We start from the raw sequence: 15043 nt of genomic DNA on the forward strand, positions 1-15043 counted from the left end.
ATGGATGGATGGATGGATGGATGGATGGATGGATGGATGGATGGATGAATGGATAAATGGATATATGGATAGGTCACTGAATGGATGGATGGGTAGATACATGGATAGGTCACAAGATGGGTGGATGGATGGATGCATGGATGCATGGATGGATGGATGTAGAGATGCATGGAGGATTGATTCATGGATGGATGGACGAATGGATGGATGGATGAATGGCTGGTTGGAGAAATGGATGGAGGATGCATGGATGCATGGATATATGGATGAATGACAGATATGAAGATGTGGCTTGCTTTCTTACAAGGATATGCATGTATTTACCTCTTCATTCATTTAATCAATATTCACTAAGTCTGTCACTTATTAGGAGTCATATGTGAGGAAGAAGGAATTAGCTTCAGTTATTTATTCCACAAATACTTTTATTGTGTGCCTTCTCTGTGCAAGACACTAACGCGGGTGATGAATTTATAGTAAATTAAATAGTTTTCCTCATGAAGCTTGCAGTCTGCTGGAGAAGAGCTTGATAATACCTTACCCAGGTTTAGCATGTATAGTTGTCAGTGATTTCATACATTATATCATTTGATCTTAATGAAAACCCTGTGAGGTTAACCAAGCAGATACCTTCATCCCCACTTTAGATTAAGTGACTTAACCAAAATCACATTGCCAATAAATATCAAAGCCCAAGGACTCAAGACTTCTGACTCTACTCCTGTGCTTGCTCCTTCCAGGACACCATATTAATCTTATTTTATCTTTCTTTGGTGTTTTAGGACAATCAAATAAAGCTTAAACTCTATGGAGGCAAAAAGAAGGTAAAAATTATAGAGGGGGACATCATTGCTTCCAATGGGCTTCTGCACATCCTTGACAGAACGATGGACAAGCTAGAACCCACATTTGAGAGCAATAATGAGGTGAGTATTCAGATAAAAGTCACATCAGCCCAGGTCCATCTTCCTTTGTTCCGTGGAGAGTCACATCCAGAGCATGCCAGCACTCTGTGCTTGTGCTTCATTTGTGCTAGAATCTCAAGCAGAAGAAGAGGTGGTTTGTCTGTTTCCAACAGAATCCTGGGAATCTCTGCAGAAAGAAAGCAAGACATACAGTTATATGTTTGGGAAAGATCTGGACTTTTTTTTACCTCTTTTATTACTGCATCAGGCAACTCAGTCCATGACCAATTGTCATGAAAATGTGTCCCTCTTAATTTATAGAGGGCAGTTGTTGCTGCAATAAAACTTACTACTTCTGACCTAGATCATGAGGGCCAAAGGATACTTCAGAACATGCAGATCTGACCTACTGTTACAATGACAGCAAACATTTCTATAATGTATTGTGGTTGACCAGGTTCATTTATATAAATCCATACTGACACATAAACTCTGTCATCAGTCTTTAAATGTTAGGGTTTGTATTTCCTAAATCACATTAATTTATTTCTTGATTTTTAAGCAAAATGTCTCTTTTTAGCAAACCATAATGACAATGCTACAACCAAGATACAGCAAGTTCAGGTCTTTGTTAGAGGTATGCACCTTTCATAATTTTCTGAAAAATATTTATGTCAAGACTTTTGTAAAATTAGCAGGGGTGTCAATTACAAATTTCTGGGGAATTATGTTAAATGTTTGTCCAAGGTAGGCTGCAGATACAAAATTTCATTTCCCAAATGCAGGAAACCAACGTGGGACGTGCTTTAGATGAGGATGGAGTTGGTGGACCATACACCATTTTTGTTCCAAGTAATGAAGCATTGAATAACATGAAGGACGGCACTCTCGATTACCTCCTTTCTCCAGAGGTACTGTATTCTGCTTGCTCTGATGCCATCGTGCCAGAAGCACTGCCTCAGTCTGTGTCCAAACAGGTTTTTTCTAAACTAGAGATAGTAAATAAGTTGCACATATATCACCACCTCCCCTCCAACAACCAAGGCAGGCATCACTAATCAATTACAACATTCTGGAACTAAGCCTGGATGTGGCTTCAGTCTCTTCGATAGAATTTCAAGTAGCTATGATCAATTAGACTTGATACAGGGAATAAAATGTATTTGCAATCCCAGGCCTAAATGGTTGGTTTGATTTGTCCTGACTCTTCTAATATTGCTCACTAGTAAAACCAACACTTTAAGTTCCCTACAACTCTAAAACCACCTAGAGAATGAAGCCTAAACTAGGCCATTCAGGGCCAGGCCTAGGCTAAACTTTAAAAAGAACACGTTATTTTTAGATGCTTCAGCCATTCCTTTCTATTGCTTTCATCTTTTTCCACCATGGGCTTTCAGTTCTCTCACAATCCCCTCTAAAAGGGAGATTATTGACTCCTTCATATCAGGGTGTCAATGACTGAAACCATTTAAAGTGTTTCTTTTCCCAGAAATAATAGGCTTCACTTGAAGAGGATAGCCTACTGTGGAAGTTTGTTCATTAGAATGTCAAAAAGTAGAATTACATGAAAAGTCACATGCTTTCTTCCAGTGCCCTGAACTATGCCACCATCTTGGCAATGGGAAGATATGACCATGACTTCATAAAGATCAGGATTGATTTTATAGAATGTGGAGGGAAGGAAGAAAGGATGTCCCAATCTTTTAGGGTAGTGATTCCCAAAGTGTAGAGTAGTCAGAAATTATCCATGGAGCTTGCTAACTAGGAAGATTCCAAAGCCCTACCTCAAGCATTCTGGTTTAGTGCTGCTGGGATGAGGCCCAGAAATAGACACGCTGGTAACCACCAACTTTCTAATTCAGATAGCCCCAGCCCACACTGTTTTGGGAGTGCTGAAAGTTGTTGCCTGTTAGGTTTAGGAATTCACATAGATATATATCCCTTTTTAGAATGCTTTCAGGTATCCATAAGGATATTTTGCTGTAAAAAAAAACTTAGGATTTTTTTAAAACTTCACAAGGAGATAAATCAAAAAGTGATGTCTTACATTGCAAGCAGATGTTCAACATATGGAAAGATTAGTTATAAGTTTCCATAGAAAAAGCCAGATTTCCCAGGGTCTTCCAAAATAGAATGATATTTCAAAATATGATCCACACTTAAATTTTATAAAACCTAGCTATTGCAGAAAACTGCTAGACCTCTCTTTAGAATTCACATTCATACTTAAAGTGAGCTAAAAAAAAAAAAAAGGTAATGTTGTTCCCCTAAGAAATTATTAAAATCCTGAGATTATATGGCCTCCCTGAGTACATAGCTTCTAATTTTATATACATTTTAAAAACAACAATAATAAAGGAATTTTATGACAGACTTAAAATTAACACAAAACCTTTTAACTAGAATAGGAAAAAAATCTACCTCATTGCTTTTCTGTCAGGCACCTTTGTTCCAAACACTCTTCTCTTTCTCTTCCCTTGTAACTCCTTCCAGTGGTATCTGAAAATGACTCATTTAAGCCCTCAAGAGTAGATTGTGTATATCTCTTCTGAGCTCTGTTCAATGAGACTACCTTTATAGCTTGAAATAAGCCTTTGGTAAGAATACTTATACCACAAATATGGCTAATGCATACCACTGCTCCTGGCTCTCAATCTTGTTTCTCTCCAAGGCATATCTTTCTGCCTGCAAAGAACATGAAACTTCGGGTGTCTTTGTTCTGAGTTAAAAACTGCTTTTCCATTTCAATTTCTAGGTGAGAAGTACAATCATTTCTGCCTCTTTCTCAGGTACAGAGAGATTAATTTTTCTCAACCTATAGGAAGCTCCTTCTGTCTCCATCCTTCTTAACAGCTTTATCTTCGGGGAAGAGTACAGGAAATTCCCTGATGAAATGGAAAATAAACAGTCCGCGTTAGAAGAAGGGCTTCTAAATCTGACTTTGGAATGCCATGTTTCCTTCCCAGTGTATCTTTCTACTTTGCTCTGAGGCAAAATTTCAGTCTGGAAACCTCGCATCCCTGCAGAGACACAGCTTCTGATTACAAGCCCCAGTTTATGGTTTCATCACTGAAGCAGACAGAAATAAAAGCAAAGAGAGCAAGACACCTGCCCTTGCCAATTCAAAGACACCTGCAAGTAAAGTGGGGAAAGGGAGGTGAATTTACAGAGTTCAAGGTCAAATTATCTCTTTCTGCCTCTGGCACCAAAGAACTTGAGTTTGGTTTTGTTTGGTTTTGTTTTTAGCTAAAACAGCAGGGAGGAAGTGAGTGCCCTCATAGAAGAAAGAATATATTGCACCAAAAGGCTCTTCAACAACAGCACCTGGAAACATGTCCTGTTCGAGCCACACTGGGGTCAATTCTAACTGGGCAATGGCTCCAATAGATCCCAGCCAGATAAGACACAGGCACACACAGTAACGGGAGTGATGCGGATCAATTCCTTTGTCCCTCTCATTCTTCTGTTTCTTGTCAAAAGGATTCAACAATTAATTCCTGAGGCTTTGAAAGGGGATTATCTCGTTGCTAAATGCTTTCCTATAGAAGCATCAGAGGACTGGAAGGAATCCGTACCAGTCCCCTTATTTTGCAGGCGAAACTGAGACTCAGGGGTTAAGTGATTTGCAGAAGGTTACACACAAGCAGAACCAGGACTAGATTCATGTTCCTGAGAGCCAGCTCAGTGCTCCTCCCAGGAACCCTACCCACGACCTTTAATTGACTGTCACAAATGTTTACGGACAACTTACTGTATGCCCCACACTGTACTGGCTGGGGACATGGTGATGGGTGGTTAACAAGCCAGACAGACCCAGCACCTGCCTTCCAGGAGTTTGCAGTCCAGTTTGGTGGATGCAGTCAAGTTTGGGGGATGTTTCCCAACAGTCCCCACTTTGTCTCACTCCTTCTACCACTGAGCATCAGAACATGTAATAACATTGTTTCTGCCTATAAGTCTCCACTTCTGAATACCATGCAATAATTGTAGACGTAAGTTGAAGACATAAGTTGAGACATAGAGGCTAGGTGACTTGCTCAAGGTCATACAGTAACAGAACCAGGGCTGCAGAAAGCATCACTTCCAGGGCTGGCTAACTGGTAGTCAATTTCAACATTCTTATTGAGAACCCTGACCTGCACATAATGCTATTGGCTAATAGATATGGTGGCCACATAACTTATCATCCATGCTACGTCACTTCTGAAAGTGAATGGAGCTGCCAGGACAATGGGCATAGACCAGGGTTGTACCAGACAAGCCAGGACAGGTGGTCCCCCTACTAACAGGTAACTGCCTTGGCACATTGACCAAGGTCAAATGCAGAGAGGAGGCTTGGTGAACTCAGGTTCAGCAGCGCTTTCTTTCAGCCTGGGACTTCACCCCATTGTAACCTGTTCTTACAACATTCAACCTCTTGGCAGTTATTAGGATCTCGATTTGTGATCCTTCACTTTTCTAAGCCAGAGTGACTGTGGCTGTGCTACTCTAGTAGCAGAACTTGAGGGCTGTGAAGCTTGTAACTCCCATCTCTGACTTAGCTGAGAGATTGCAGATAAACCATAGCAGGCCACTGAGGCCACTGCCTTCTTCCCACAAAGAGCATGGTCCCTGTGTTCCTCAATTCTGCAGCCTCTCTCCAGGGCACCCTATAGGGGCTGCTCATCCTGTCTACAGTCTCCTTTGTGGGACTAGGACCCTCTTTTCTTCACTGCTGCTTCAATTTTATGAAGCATGAGAAACCTTGGAAAGGGCTTTGAAGGAGAGGGACGAACTTCTCATGGAAGGAAAAGGTGATCACTATCCCTATGACTATATAATCCTAAATGACCAGTATGTGGTCTGACAAACAGACGTTTATTTATGGAGCAAGTGAAACAGAATCATAAATCAAGGCTGTCTTAGAAAATCCGGAATATAGCCTTCTACATTCAGAGAAGTGATAGAGCAGAGTAACTGAGAGCCTGGGCTAATTCTTAGGCTCATATCCTGAGTTAGCTTTATGACCCTGGACGTGTCTTTGAATCTCAGTATTACCACACATAAAATGGGTCCATAGGAGTCCCTACCTCACACGGCTGTTGGGAGGATTAAATGAGACGTGCATATTATGCTTTCAAAACAGCCTCTTCCACAGAGTGGGAATGTGGTGAGTGTTAGCTATTTGGAGGTGAGGCTTCTCTCACCCTGGATTTCCCAATAGATTGTGGGCCATTTTTCTTGATTGTCTAAAGTCATTTGAAGAGAATTCCATAAGAGTGGAAGTGTTGTGTTTTCTTCTTTGACTAAAGAAGTATTTGGTTCCTTTGCAGGGATCTCGGAAGCTTCTGGAACTCGTCAGATACCACATTGTCCCATTTACCCAGGTTGGCCCCACTTTTCCTGCTGCTACTTTCTCTCTGCTTCCAAGATAGCTAACTTAGTCCTGAATTCCAGTATCTTGATGCTAGAAAATATCCTTTATCTGTAGCTCTGAACAAACCCTCAGCCATGAGCTATGAGTCCATTATCAGAGCGATCTTCAAAGCCACAAAAACTCTTGAGATCAAAACTCCCTTTACTTGCTTCACTTTGAAACCAATTTTTTCTAGTGAGGACTTTAAGAACTCAGGGCCCTGTGAGTGGCCCCAAACATCTCTGCCTTTTGTTCTCTTCTTTGCAGCTTGAAGTGGCCACTCTCATCTCCACCCCTCACATCAGGAGCATGGCCAACCAGCTCATACAGTTCAACACCACCGACAACGTAAGTGAAAACTCGACCACCGCCAGCATCACTTGAACATATCTTTGCTCTGATAATCACTATTCATCAGGTTATCCTGCCTCTAAGCTAAAATCTTTATGATTATTTCGTTCATTTGTTACTTCTCTCAGCAAATATGTGCTGAGCAAATACATGTGTGAGAGTCTGCACTAGATGCGGAGAATAAAGGAGTGGAAAAGATAGACTTCTATCCCAGCAGGGAAGACGGACTTTAAATAACTCACTAGGCAAGCAGTTAATTATTTAATTATAATGGTAATGAGTGCTCCCAAGAGGAAATTCAGGGGGCTGTGAGAACACAGAACAGGAGGAGTCTGAGAGCGTCTTTAGGCCAGGAGGTCCTCAGTGAGGAGGTGATGCTTTGGCCATGCTATGAATAAAGTGAAATTGGACAGAGATCAGTAGAAGAGAGTTCCAGACCAAAAAAAAAAAAAGAGAGAGAGAGAGAGCATGTGCAAAGACCCTGAGGTGGGGGCACACAATTTATTTTTAAAACTCCAAAGAAGGTGCATTATTCATCTAACTCCCTGGGGCTGCAGTATGACCAAACGTCCGGCAGCACACGGTTGATATCTTCTATAGAATCACTGTTGATGGTGATGATTATCTCATTCTTTCAACAAATACCTATTTGAGTGCCTACTGTGCATCAGGCACTGTTCTAGGTCCTAAAGACAGACTGATGAACAAACAGACGAAAGTCCCTGGTTGTATGGAAATTTCATTCTAGTAAATAGGGGATAGAAAATAAGTTAAATGCATAATATATATCGTCTCTTAGAACAAGTGCTAAGGAGAAAACCAGCAAAGCAAGGAAGGGAGACAGAAGGTGGGGATGGGGCCAACATCTTAGATAAATACTCAAGAAATCTTCATGGGGAAGAAACATCTGAACAAAACCTGAAGGAAATAGGGGAACAAGCAGTGTGAATATCCGGGGAACATTCCAGAGGGAACAGCAAGGGTGAAAAGCACAGAGCAGCAAGAAGCATGCTGGGCTGTGTGAGGAACAGCAAGGCCAATGTGGCTAGAGCAGAGGGAGCAAAAGGGAGAAGAGTAGGAAAGGAGGCTGGGCAAGAGAGAGAGGAGGAGAGTGGGGGTTAGCTCATGCATGGCCTAAGAAGTCAGGGTAAGTATGCAGGCTCTTGGAATGAGAGGAGAAGCAATTGGAGGATTTTTGAACGGAGGAATGACATGATCAGGCATACATTTTGAGAGGCTGGTGAGGAGATTTGATTGCAATAATCTGGAGAATACTGATGGTAACTCAGACCAGGGTGGTAGCAGGGACATGGTGAGGAGTGGTTGAATTCTGAATGTATTTGGTTGGTGCAAAAGTAATTGCGGTCTTGCAATTTTTTAAAAAATTGCAAAAACTGTGATTATTTTTGCACCAACCTAACATTCTGCAAGTAGATCCAGCAGAATTTGTTGATGGGTTAAATGGGGGTGAAGACAGAGGAAGCTGGGATAACTCATGGGGTTTGACTTGAGCAACCAGAAGAATGAAGCTGTCAATACTGGGGGCGGGAGGCAGGTTTATGAGGAAAGTGGAGATCAGAAATCTTTGCTAATTGGTTCATTTTCTGCTCCCTCCACTAAAACATAAGCGGGAACTCATCTACTTGTTCACAGATGTATCCCCAGCTCCAAAGGCAGAGTATAAGTGAGGTCAATAGATGTATTCAAATGAATGGATCCCTATTTCACCACAGAGAGGTCAAAGAATTTGCCCAATTTCTCACAGCAAGTGTATTGCAGAGCTTGAATAATTACAGTTCTTACTTAGCCCTGCACCTGCAAGAACCATTTCTACAACGACATTCTTGCCTGGTATTAGTCAAGAATTCACTGAACAGATTCAATCTTTCCCTGTCAGCCAAACCCTTACGATAGCAACCTACCCTCCAGTGAAAAGTTAAGTGATATTGAGGACTTTTTAGCGAAGTTGCCACCATTCAGTCTGCCTGAGGATCACTGGAGGCAGTACAGAATAGTACAGAATTAGAGATGTCATTGCTTCTTTCCAGGGACAGATTCTGGCAAATGATGTGGCAATGGAAGAAATTGAGATCACTGCCAAAAATGGCCGAATTTACACACTGACAGGAGTTCTCATTCCTCCCTCCATCGTCCCGATTCTGCCCCATCGATGTGATGAAACAAAGAGAGAGATGAAACTGGTAAGAAAACTAGGAAAATAAGTAAGGGCCCCAAACAGCCCCTCAGGGCAGACAGCATCCCACACCTCACAATTCTGAGAAAGGCCTCAAAGAAAGTTTGACTTCCAGAACCTTGTCCCCAAAGGGCTTCCGTCTTCATGAAGGTGCAGGTGGGTCTGAAGTCCCACATCATAAACTGTGAACCACAGTTCCTTGGGGAATTTGCACAATGACAGATGCTGCCCAGGAATATAGCTCCTCAGAGCTGCCATAATGAATTACCACAAACTGGGAGGTTTGCCACAACAGTAATTCATTCTCCCAGAATTCTAGAGGCCAGAAGTCTGAAATCAAGGTAGCAGAGCCATGCTACCTCTGAAGGCTCTAGGGAAGAATTTTTCTTTCATTGCCTCCTTCTGGATTCTGGGGGCTCCCAACAATTCTTGGCATTCCCTGGCTTGTAGCTACAAGGGTCTCACTGTGTTGCCCAGTCTGGAAACGACAGGTGCACACCACTACACCTGGCTAATTTTTTTTCTTCTTTTTTATTGTAGATATGGGTTTTCACCATCTTGCCCAAGCTGGTCTTAAACTCCTGGGCTTAAGCGATCCTCTCACCTCGGCCTCCCAAAGTGCTGGGATTACAGGCCTAAGCCACTGTCCCCCACCCACCTCTCTTCTGTTTATAAGAACATCAATCATTATATTTAGGGCCCACCCTAATTCAGTAGGACTCATGTAAGCTTAACTAATTACATCTGCAAAGACCTTATTTCCTAATAAGATCACATTCTGAGGTTCCAGGGAACCCAAGTTTTTGGAGAGATATTATTTACCCACTATACCAGAGCTCTGGGATCCAATCAGGATTTTGTAACCCAACCCCTGGGATTTAGGATCAGTCTCCTGCCTCTTCCTTCCCCTGTCCCTGTCATCTAGGACGACCTTGCTCCAGGCTCACAGCTTTACTCCAAGAGGGACTTAAAATAGAATTTCTTCTCAGGTAGCTGCTCTGGCCTAGCCAATCAACCATCTTTCTGCAGTACTTTTCAAAAAACCAAACTTTCTGTTTCCCTATGAGCTTCTGTACTCTCTAGCCTTTCCTATTTCCATATCAACTTTTTGGCTCAGCCACTTTTAATCAAAGCACCTCAAATTCCAATACTGCTGTACATGCACTATTTCAATTCCCATGGAAAACATAACTCCAAGTTTTAACAATAATAGGTCTGGGTCTTTCTTTAAGGATGCTTCAGTAATTCATTAGTGATGGCTCTCACAATATCCTTGGAACTTGACCATCAAACAAGGAAAAATAGTCTCATTTTATTTATTTATTGTTTTGTTTTGTTGATTCCTCTTCTTGTTATGAAGGCTGGAAATAGCTGGCCAAGCACCTGGCACAGGATTGTGGCTGATTCTTTTAATTCTAGATATTTTAATTGATGTAATGACCGTGATATGATTTAGGCCATAGAGAATGGAGCTGATCCTCTGTGCCAGTCAGATGCCATCTGGAGAATTTGATTCCTTTCTGAGAACCCCTTTTTAAGAGAAGCAGAAACACGGTCACTTTCCTAGCCAGTCCCCAGCAGTGATTTATGTTTGGTTCATTCTTTGGAAACAAGGATTGGGCAGGTGCATCACCTGTTCCATTTCAGGTTATTCAAAAGCTTATTTTCCATCTCCCTAAGGAACAGAATCAAGATGTGGGTTTGAGCTACAACCCAGAGAATTTTGGTTACATAAGGAAAAGAACTTCCCAATAGCTGCCTTAGAATGAACTCTTCCTTTACTATTTTCTCTAGGCTTAAAGTCAAATCTATTTGCTCTACATGGTTTTGGATGGTTTTGAGTGGGTTCATCAAAAGTCCAAATGCATTCTCTGGAAAGTATTTAGGACTAGCAAAGAGTAGAAGCAGCTGGTACCCTCTGGAAGTCTTAGTGTTTACCAGGATGAATCCATAGCTGCCTTTGGCCATGTATGTTTGAATTTTAGAGACTTAATAACAACAGTCTATACTAGTTATGGTCCCTGCAAGAAAAGAATCCATCTGAGATGGTCCAAACGAAGAGACTCTGAAGAAGGAGCTACTGCAGAGGTGTGGACAGGGCTAAGGAAACAAATAAGTTTTGCTGGAGCTTTGAGGCAGAAGCAAGAAACCATTGCCGCTAGGGACCAAAGAGCCCAGGGGCAGGACGTAGAGTTACCTGAACCCAGTGAGAGCAGGAAGCATAGAAGAGGTGACCTCCATCAGGAACTGTAGCGATAGTGCCAAAGCAGAGAGGGAGCAGGGATGAAATCCTTGACCTTGTTGTCCTCCTACCCACCAAAATCCTGCTAGTGACTTACATTGGCCAACACCAGTCAGAAGCTGGCAAGGAGCTTGAGAGAATATCCTTCACAGTCTACCTTCTGTGGCACAGAGCAGATGGAGAAGGTCCGAGGGGATCTGGAGAGATTGGAGGCACACACCCAATTCCATCACCCCTGAACCAGTAGAGGAGAATCCAGGAGACTGAAAGGCAGAGATTCAGTGTTCAGCTATATTGCTGCTAAGCTAATTGGAGGACATGGCCTTAAGTCTGTAATCAAAACTAATACTTCAGCCCTAGTGCAAGTGAATTACTGCGATGTCCCCTCAGGGGCAGGTGCCTCCCTGCATGCAGAGAATTGATCAGAAGCTAGAGCCTGTGGACAGACTGGCTCTGAAAGAAGTAAAGAAAGGGGCTGCTCTGAGCAGGCTCAGTTTTCTCTCCCAAACTCCTCCCACCCACCCCCAGCACTGACTTCACTCCTTCTCCCCAGGGTTGAGTTGGTGGGAGGCGGGGGGTGGGTAGAGAGACCAGGATCATGGCTCAGTGGGGTTTCCTTCACAGGGAGGGAAGCATGAAACCAGCCACAGGACCATCGCCACTGCTTCCTCTCGTAGGGACACCTGCACTGACCTCTTGTCTCCCCCTCCAGGGCACTTGTGTGAGCTGTTCTCTGGTGTACTGGAGATGTCCTGCTAACTCTGAGCCCACGGTGAGTGTGACAGCTTCTCGAAAGCACAGATCACCCAAGCAGCCCCACTGGTGTGGTTTCTCAACCTGTCTACCTTCCTTCTTTAGAAGATATTAATTGCAACTGGGGTAATATAAGATGGGCTCTTAGCCTACTATATGGAGAATGGTAGAAAGAGATCCCACAGGCCTGTGTTTGAATCCTTCTTCATTGACCCTAGAGAAATTGTTTAACCTTCTTACTCTTTCTTCATCTGTAAATGATAATAACAAAAAGATTCACATAGATAAAAACCCAAGCATAATACCTCAATCAAGTAGGCACTCAGTTCCTCTCTACCTTTTCCCTTTTAGGACTGTAATATTATAGATGTCCACTTTTGGGTGGTACTGGCATATTGTGCAGAACCATCTGTAAACAAGGCCTAATATTTGTTCTTCCCAAGCACTCTTCTGCAGAGACATACAAGAAATAACAAGGAAATAATACTGGGACCATCAAAAACTTCCAAGTTTAATTGAATTCTGTACACATTTGTTGAAGATTGATCATATATCAGACACAGTGCTTGGTTCCAGAGGCATGAGGATGAATAAGAAATCGTTTTATTTTGCTTTTATCTGAGAAGCTCCGTCTAAAAGAGAAAACAGACAGTTGTGCAACGATCTATCATTCATACGCCAAGCACTCTATTGGTAGTAAAAAGTGAAGTGTTCTAAGGCAAAAATGATGATAGAAATTTTTGCCTATAAGTTTATCATAAGAAAGAACTTACAACCAGAAGTGGCATTAAACACTAGAATAGATCACTAGGGAAGATTATGAGCTCTTTAATGTGATTCTATTATGAAGTATTTAGAAAAGCAAAACATTAAAATTAAATAGGTGCAGGTGTGCAGATATTTATTTTGCTTAACGAAGCCATTACCCCTGAGTCCTCCAGGATGCTGTCAACCAGGGAATGTGAGAGGGAGGAGAAAAGGAAATTGTGTTGGCTGGTGTCACAGTGATTGCTGTGTGCCACACATTGTTCTAAATGCTTTATGCAGCAGCCCCACGAGGTAGGTATATTATCACCATAACCAATGTATGATTGGGGCACTAAGGCAAGGAAACACAAACTACCTTGTACAAGGTCACACAGCTGAAGTGGCAGAACCATGATTTATCCTGCTCTGCATGTTTAATCACCATTCTAGATTGTCTCAGCCCAGGGAAAGAGAAGGAAGAGGGAAAATGAAAGGGAAATTAGACACATGGGTAGGAGCCAAAAGGAGCCCTCAAATTACCCCTCCCGGGAATCCTGTGACCTACACCTGGTCAATTATCCTGAGATCCCCTACAAAAGGACTATAGTGCTCCTTCCTCGGTGCCCTAGAATTCCTTCATGTAGCTAATATTTTAGGATTTTATAGCCTAGGAAAGTCTCATTGCTCTCTTCTTGAGCAAGAGCCTAAGATGAAGGGGTAAGCTTGACGTCAACAATTATCTAAAACAAAATTTGAACCAGAGACTAAATTCTTGTGGCAAAACTTGAAATCAGCATTATTGTCTCATCAATATTTTCTTGATATTTTATAGATTAGGCAACTGAGACCCACGGAGGCTACACGACTGTGATCCTAAAGTCTGTACGTGATAAGACCCATTCTCTAGACCTTATAGTTACCATCAGTGTTTCTTGGAAAAAATTATTTAACCTGTCTGGGCCTCAGTTTCCTTATCTATAAAAAATGGCAGGAAAAACATCCACATAGAACTGAAGAATTGAGGAACTCATCTGTGCAATGTGTCTGGCCTATAAATGGTTCTCAGTAAACATCAGTTCTAGATAATTATGAGTGGGCATCGTTGATTAGAGAATGGAAGGATGCATGTAAATGCATCTCCTAAGAGAAAAACTCAGACTATCACTATTTCACTATTTTGTTTGGCAAACCTTTCAGTGAAGTGTAGATAGACCCTTTGGGGCCTCCAAAATGTCTCTATAGGAGATCTTAGGGATGGCTGTAGATTGGAAGGGAGACTAGACTGCATCTAGAATGAACAGAAAATATTTTCTGCTTAGAGACATCTGCTGTGGCATGAAAGAGGGAATAAATATCTGTGGGCCATGGATGGTGCAAACTCTGGCCTGTATTCCACCAACAAGGGAACAGGCCTAAAAAACGGTGCCCAAGCTCTGATGTAGACCCAGGTCTGCTGGTGTGGTCCAGCACTCTCTCCTGACGTCAGTGGTGAAATGAAAGTAGAATGGCAAGTGTCTGCAGAGGGTGTGCAGTGCCTGGAGGACCTAAACATGCTGACTGCCATGCTTTCCCTCCTTGGCTTTCTCCCAGGCACTCTTTACACACAGTTGTGTCTACAGTGGCAGGTTTGGGAGCCTGAAGAGCGGCTGTGCCCGGTACTGCAATGCCACCGTGAAGGTGAGGAGTGCGTGGCCAAGGCGCAGTCTAGGCCAGTAGGGCCAGGCAGCTCCAGGGCCATGCTCTTGGGTCCTAGGGTCCATGTGGTCACAGGTGGCCCATGCCTGGTGTTGTCTTCCCGCAGAGGAATCAAAGGTAGATTCTTCATATGGTGGCCAGACTCTCCCCTTCCCTGCATCACAGCCTCCCATGATTCACTACCCTCTTAACACAGATCACACTCTTGATGCTTCCCCACGTGGCCCACCCTCTGCCTGTGGCTCTGACCTGCCTCTCACCCCCATTCCCACTTCAGAGCATGCACACTTGCCATTCCCTCCCTCTGAATGCTCTTCCAGATTTCCCTGAGGCTAACTCATCTTCAGTGTCTCCATTAACCAGCCCTGTCACCACCAATCTACAGTGGTCTCCCTAGTACCCACCTGACTTCTGGCCCTACCTGACATCACTGGATGATAACACTTTCTTTTCCCAGGACTCACCACTCTCTGAAATGATCTTGTTTCACTATTTTTAAAATTCATACATTGACTCTTCCCCGACTTAGAAGGTTGGCTCCACAAGTGTGAGCCTCCCTCTGTCCATTTGCACATTGTTAGAGCCAGTCCTGCACCCACGGGAGGGGGCTCAGTAGAGCTGTGGTGACCAGATAACTGAGCACTAGCCATGCCATCAACTGCCAAAGAAAAGGACAACCTCATAAGGAGAGGCGAATACGGTTTAGTATAATAATGAAAATTAAAATGCATCCCCTTTGAGGAATTGGTGCTCTGCTTGGG

General features: G+C 42.9%; 1 protein-coding gene across 1 annotated transcript in view; it reads left to right on the forward strand.

Moving 5' to 3' along the window:
- STAB2 (stabilin 2) overlaps positions 1-15043 on the forward strand; it is a 170094-nt gene that overhangs the window by 57634 nt on the left and 97417 nt on the right. The window contains exons 13-20 of the mRNA XM_023208579.2: positions 783-926; positions 1486-1542; positions 1691-1816; positions 6218-6271; positions 6568-6648; positions 8700-8852; positions 11800-11859; positions 14178-14264. Of these exons, the coding sequence (XP_023064347.2) occupies positions 783-926; positions 1486-1542; positions 1691-1816; positions 6218-6271; positions 6568-6648; positions 8700-8852; positions 11800-11859; positions 14178-14264 (762 nt within the window). The remainder of the gene's footprint in view (positions 1-782; positions 927-1485; positions 1543-1690; positions 1817-6217; positions 6272-6567; positions 6649-8699; positions 8853-11799; positions 11860-14177; positions 14265-15043) is intronic.

The sequence above is a fragment of the Piliocolobus tephrosceles genome, chromosome 10 (genome assembly GCF_002776525.5).
Source record: "Piliocolobus tephrosceles isolate RC106 chromosome 10, ASM277652v3, whole genome shotgun sequence".
NCBI classification, from domain to species: Eukaryota; Metazoa; Chordata; class Mammalia; order Primates; family Cercopithecidae; genus Piliocolobus; species Piliocolobus tephrosceles.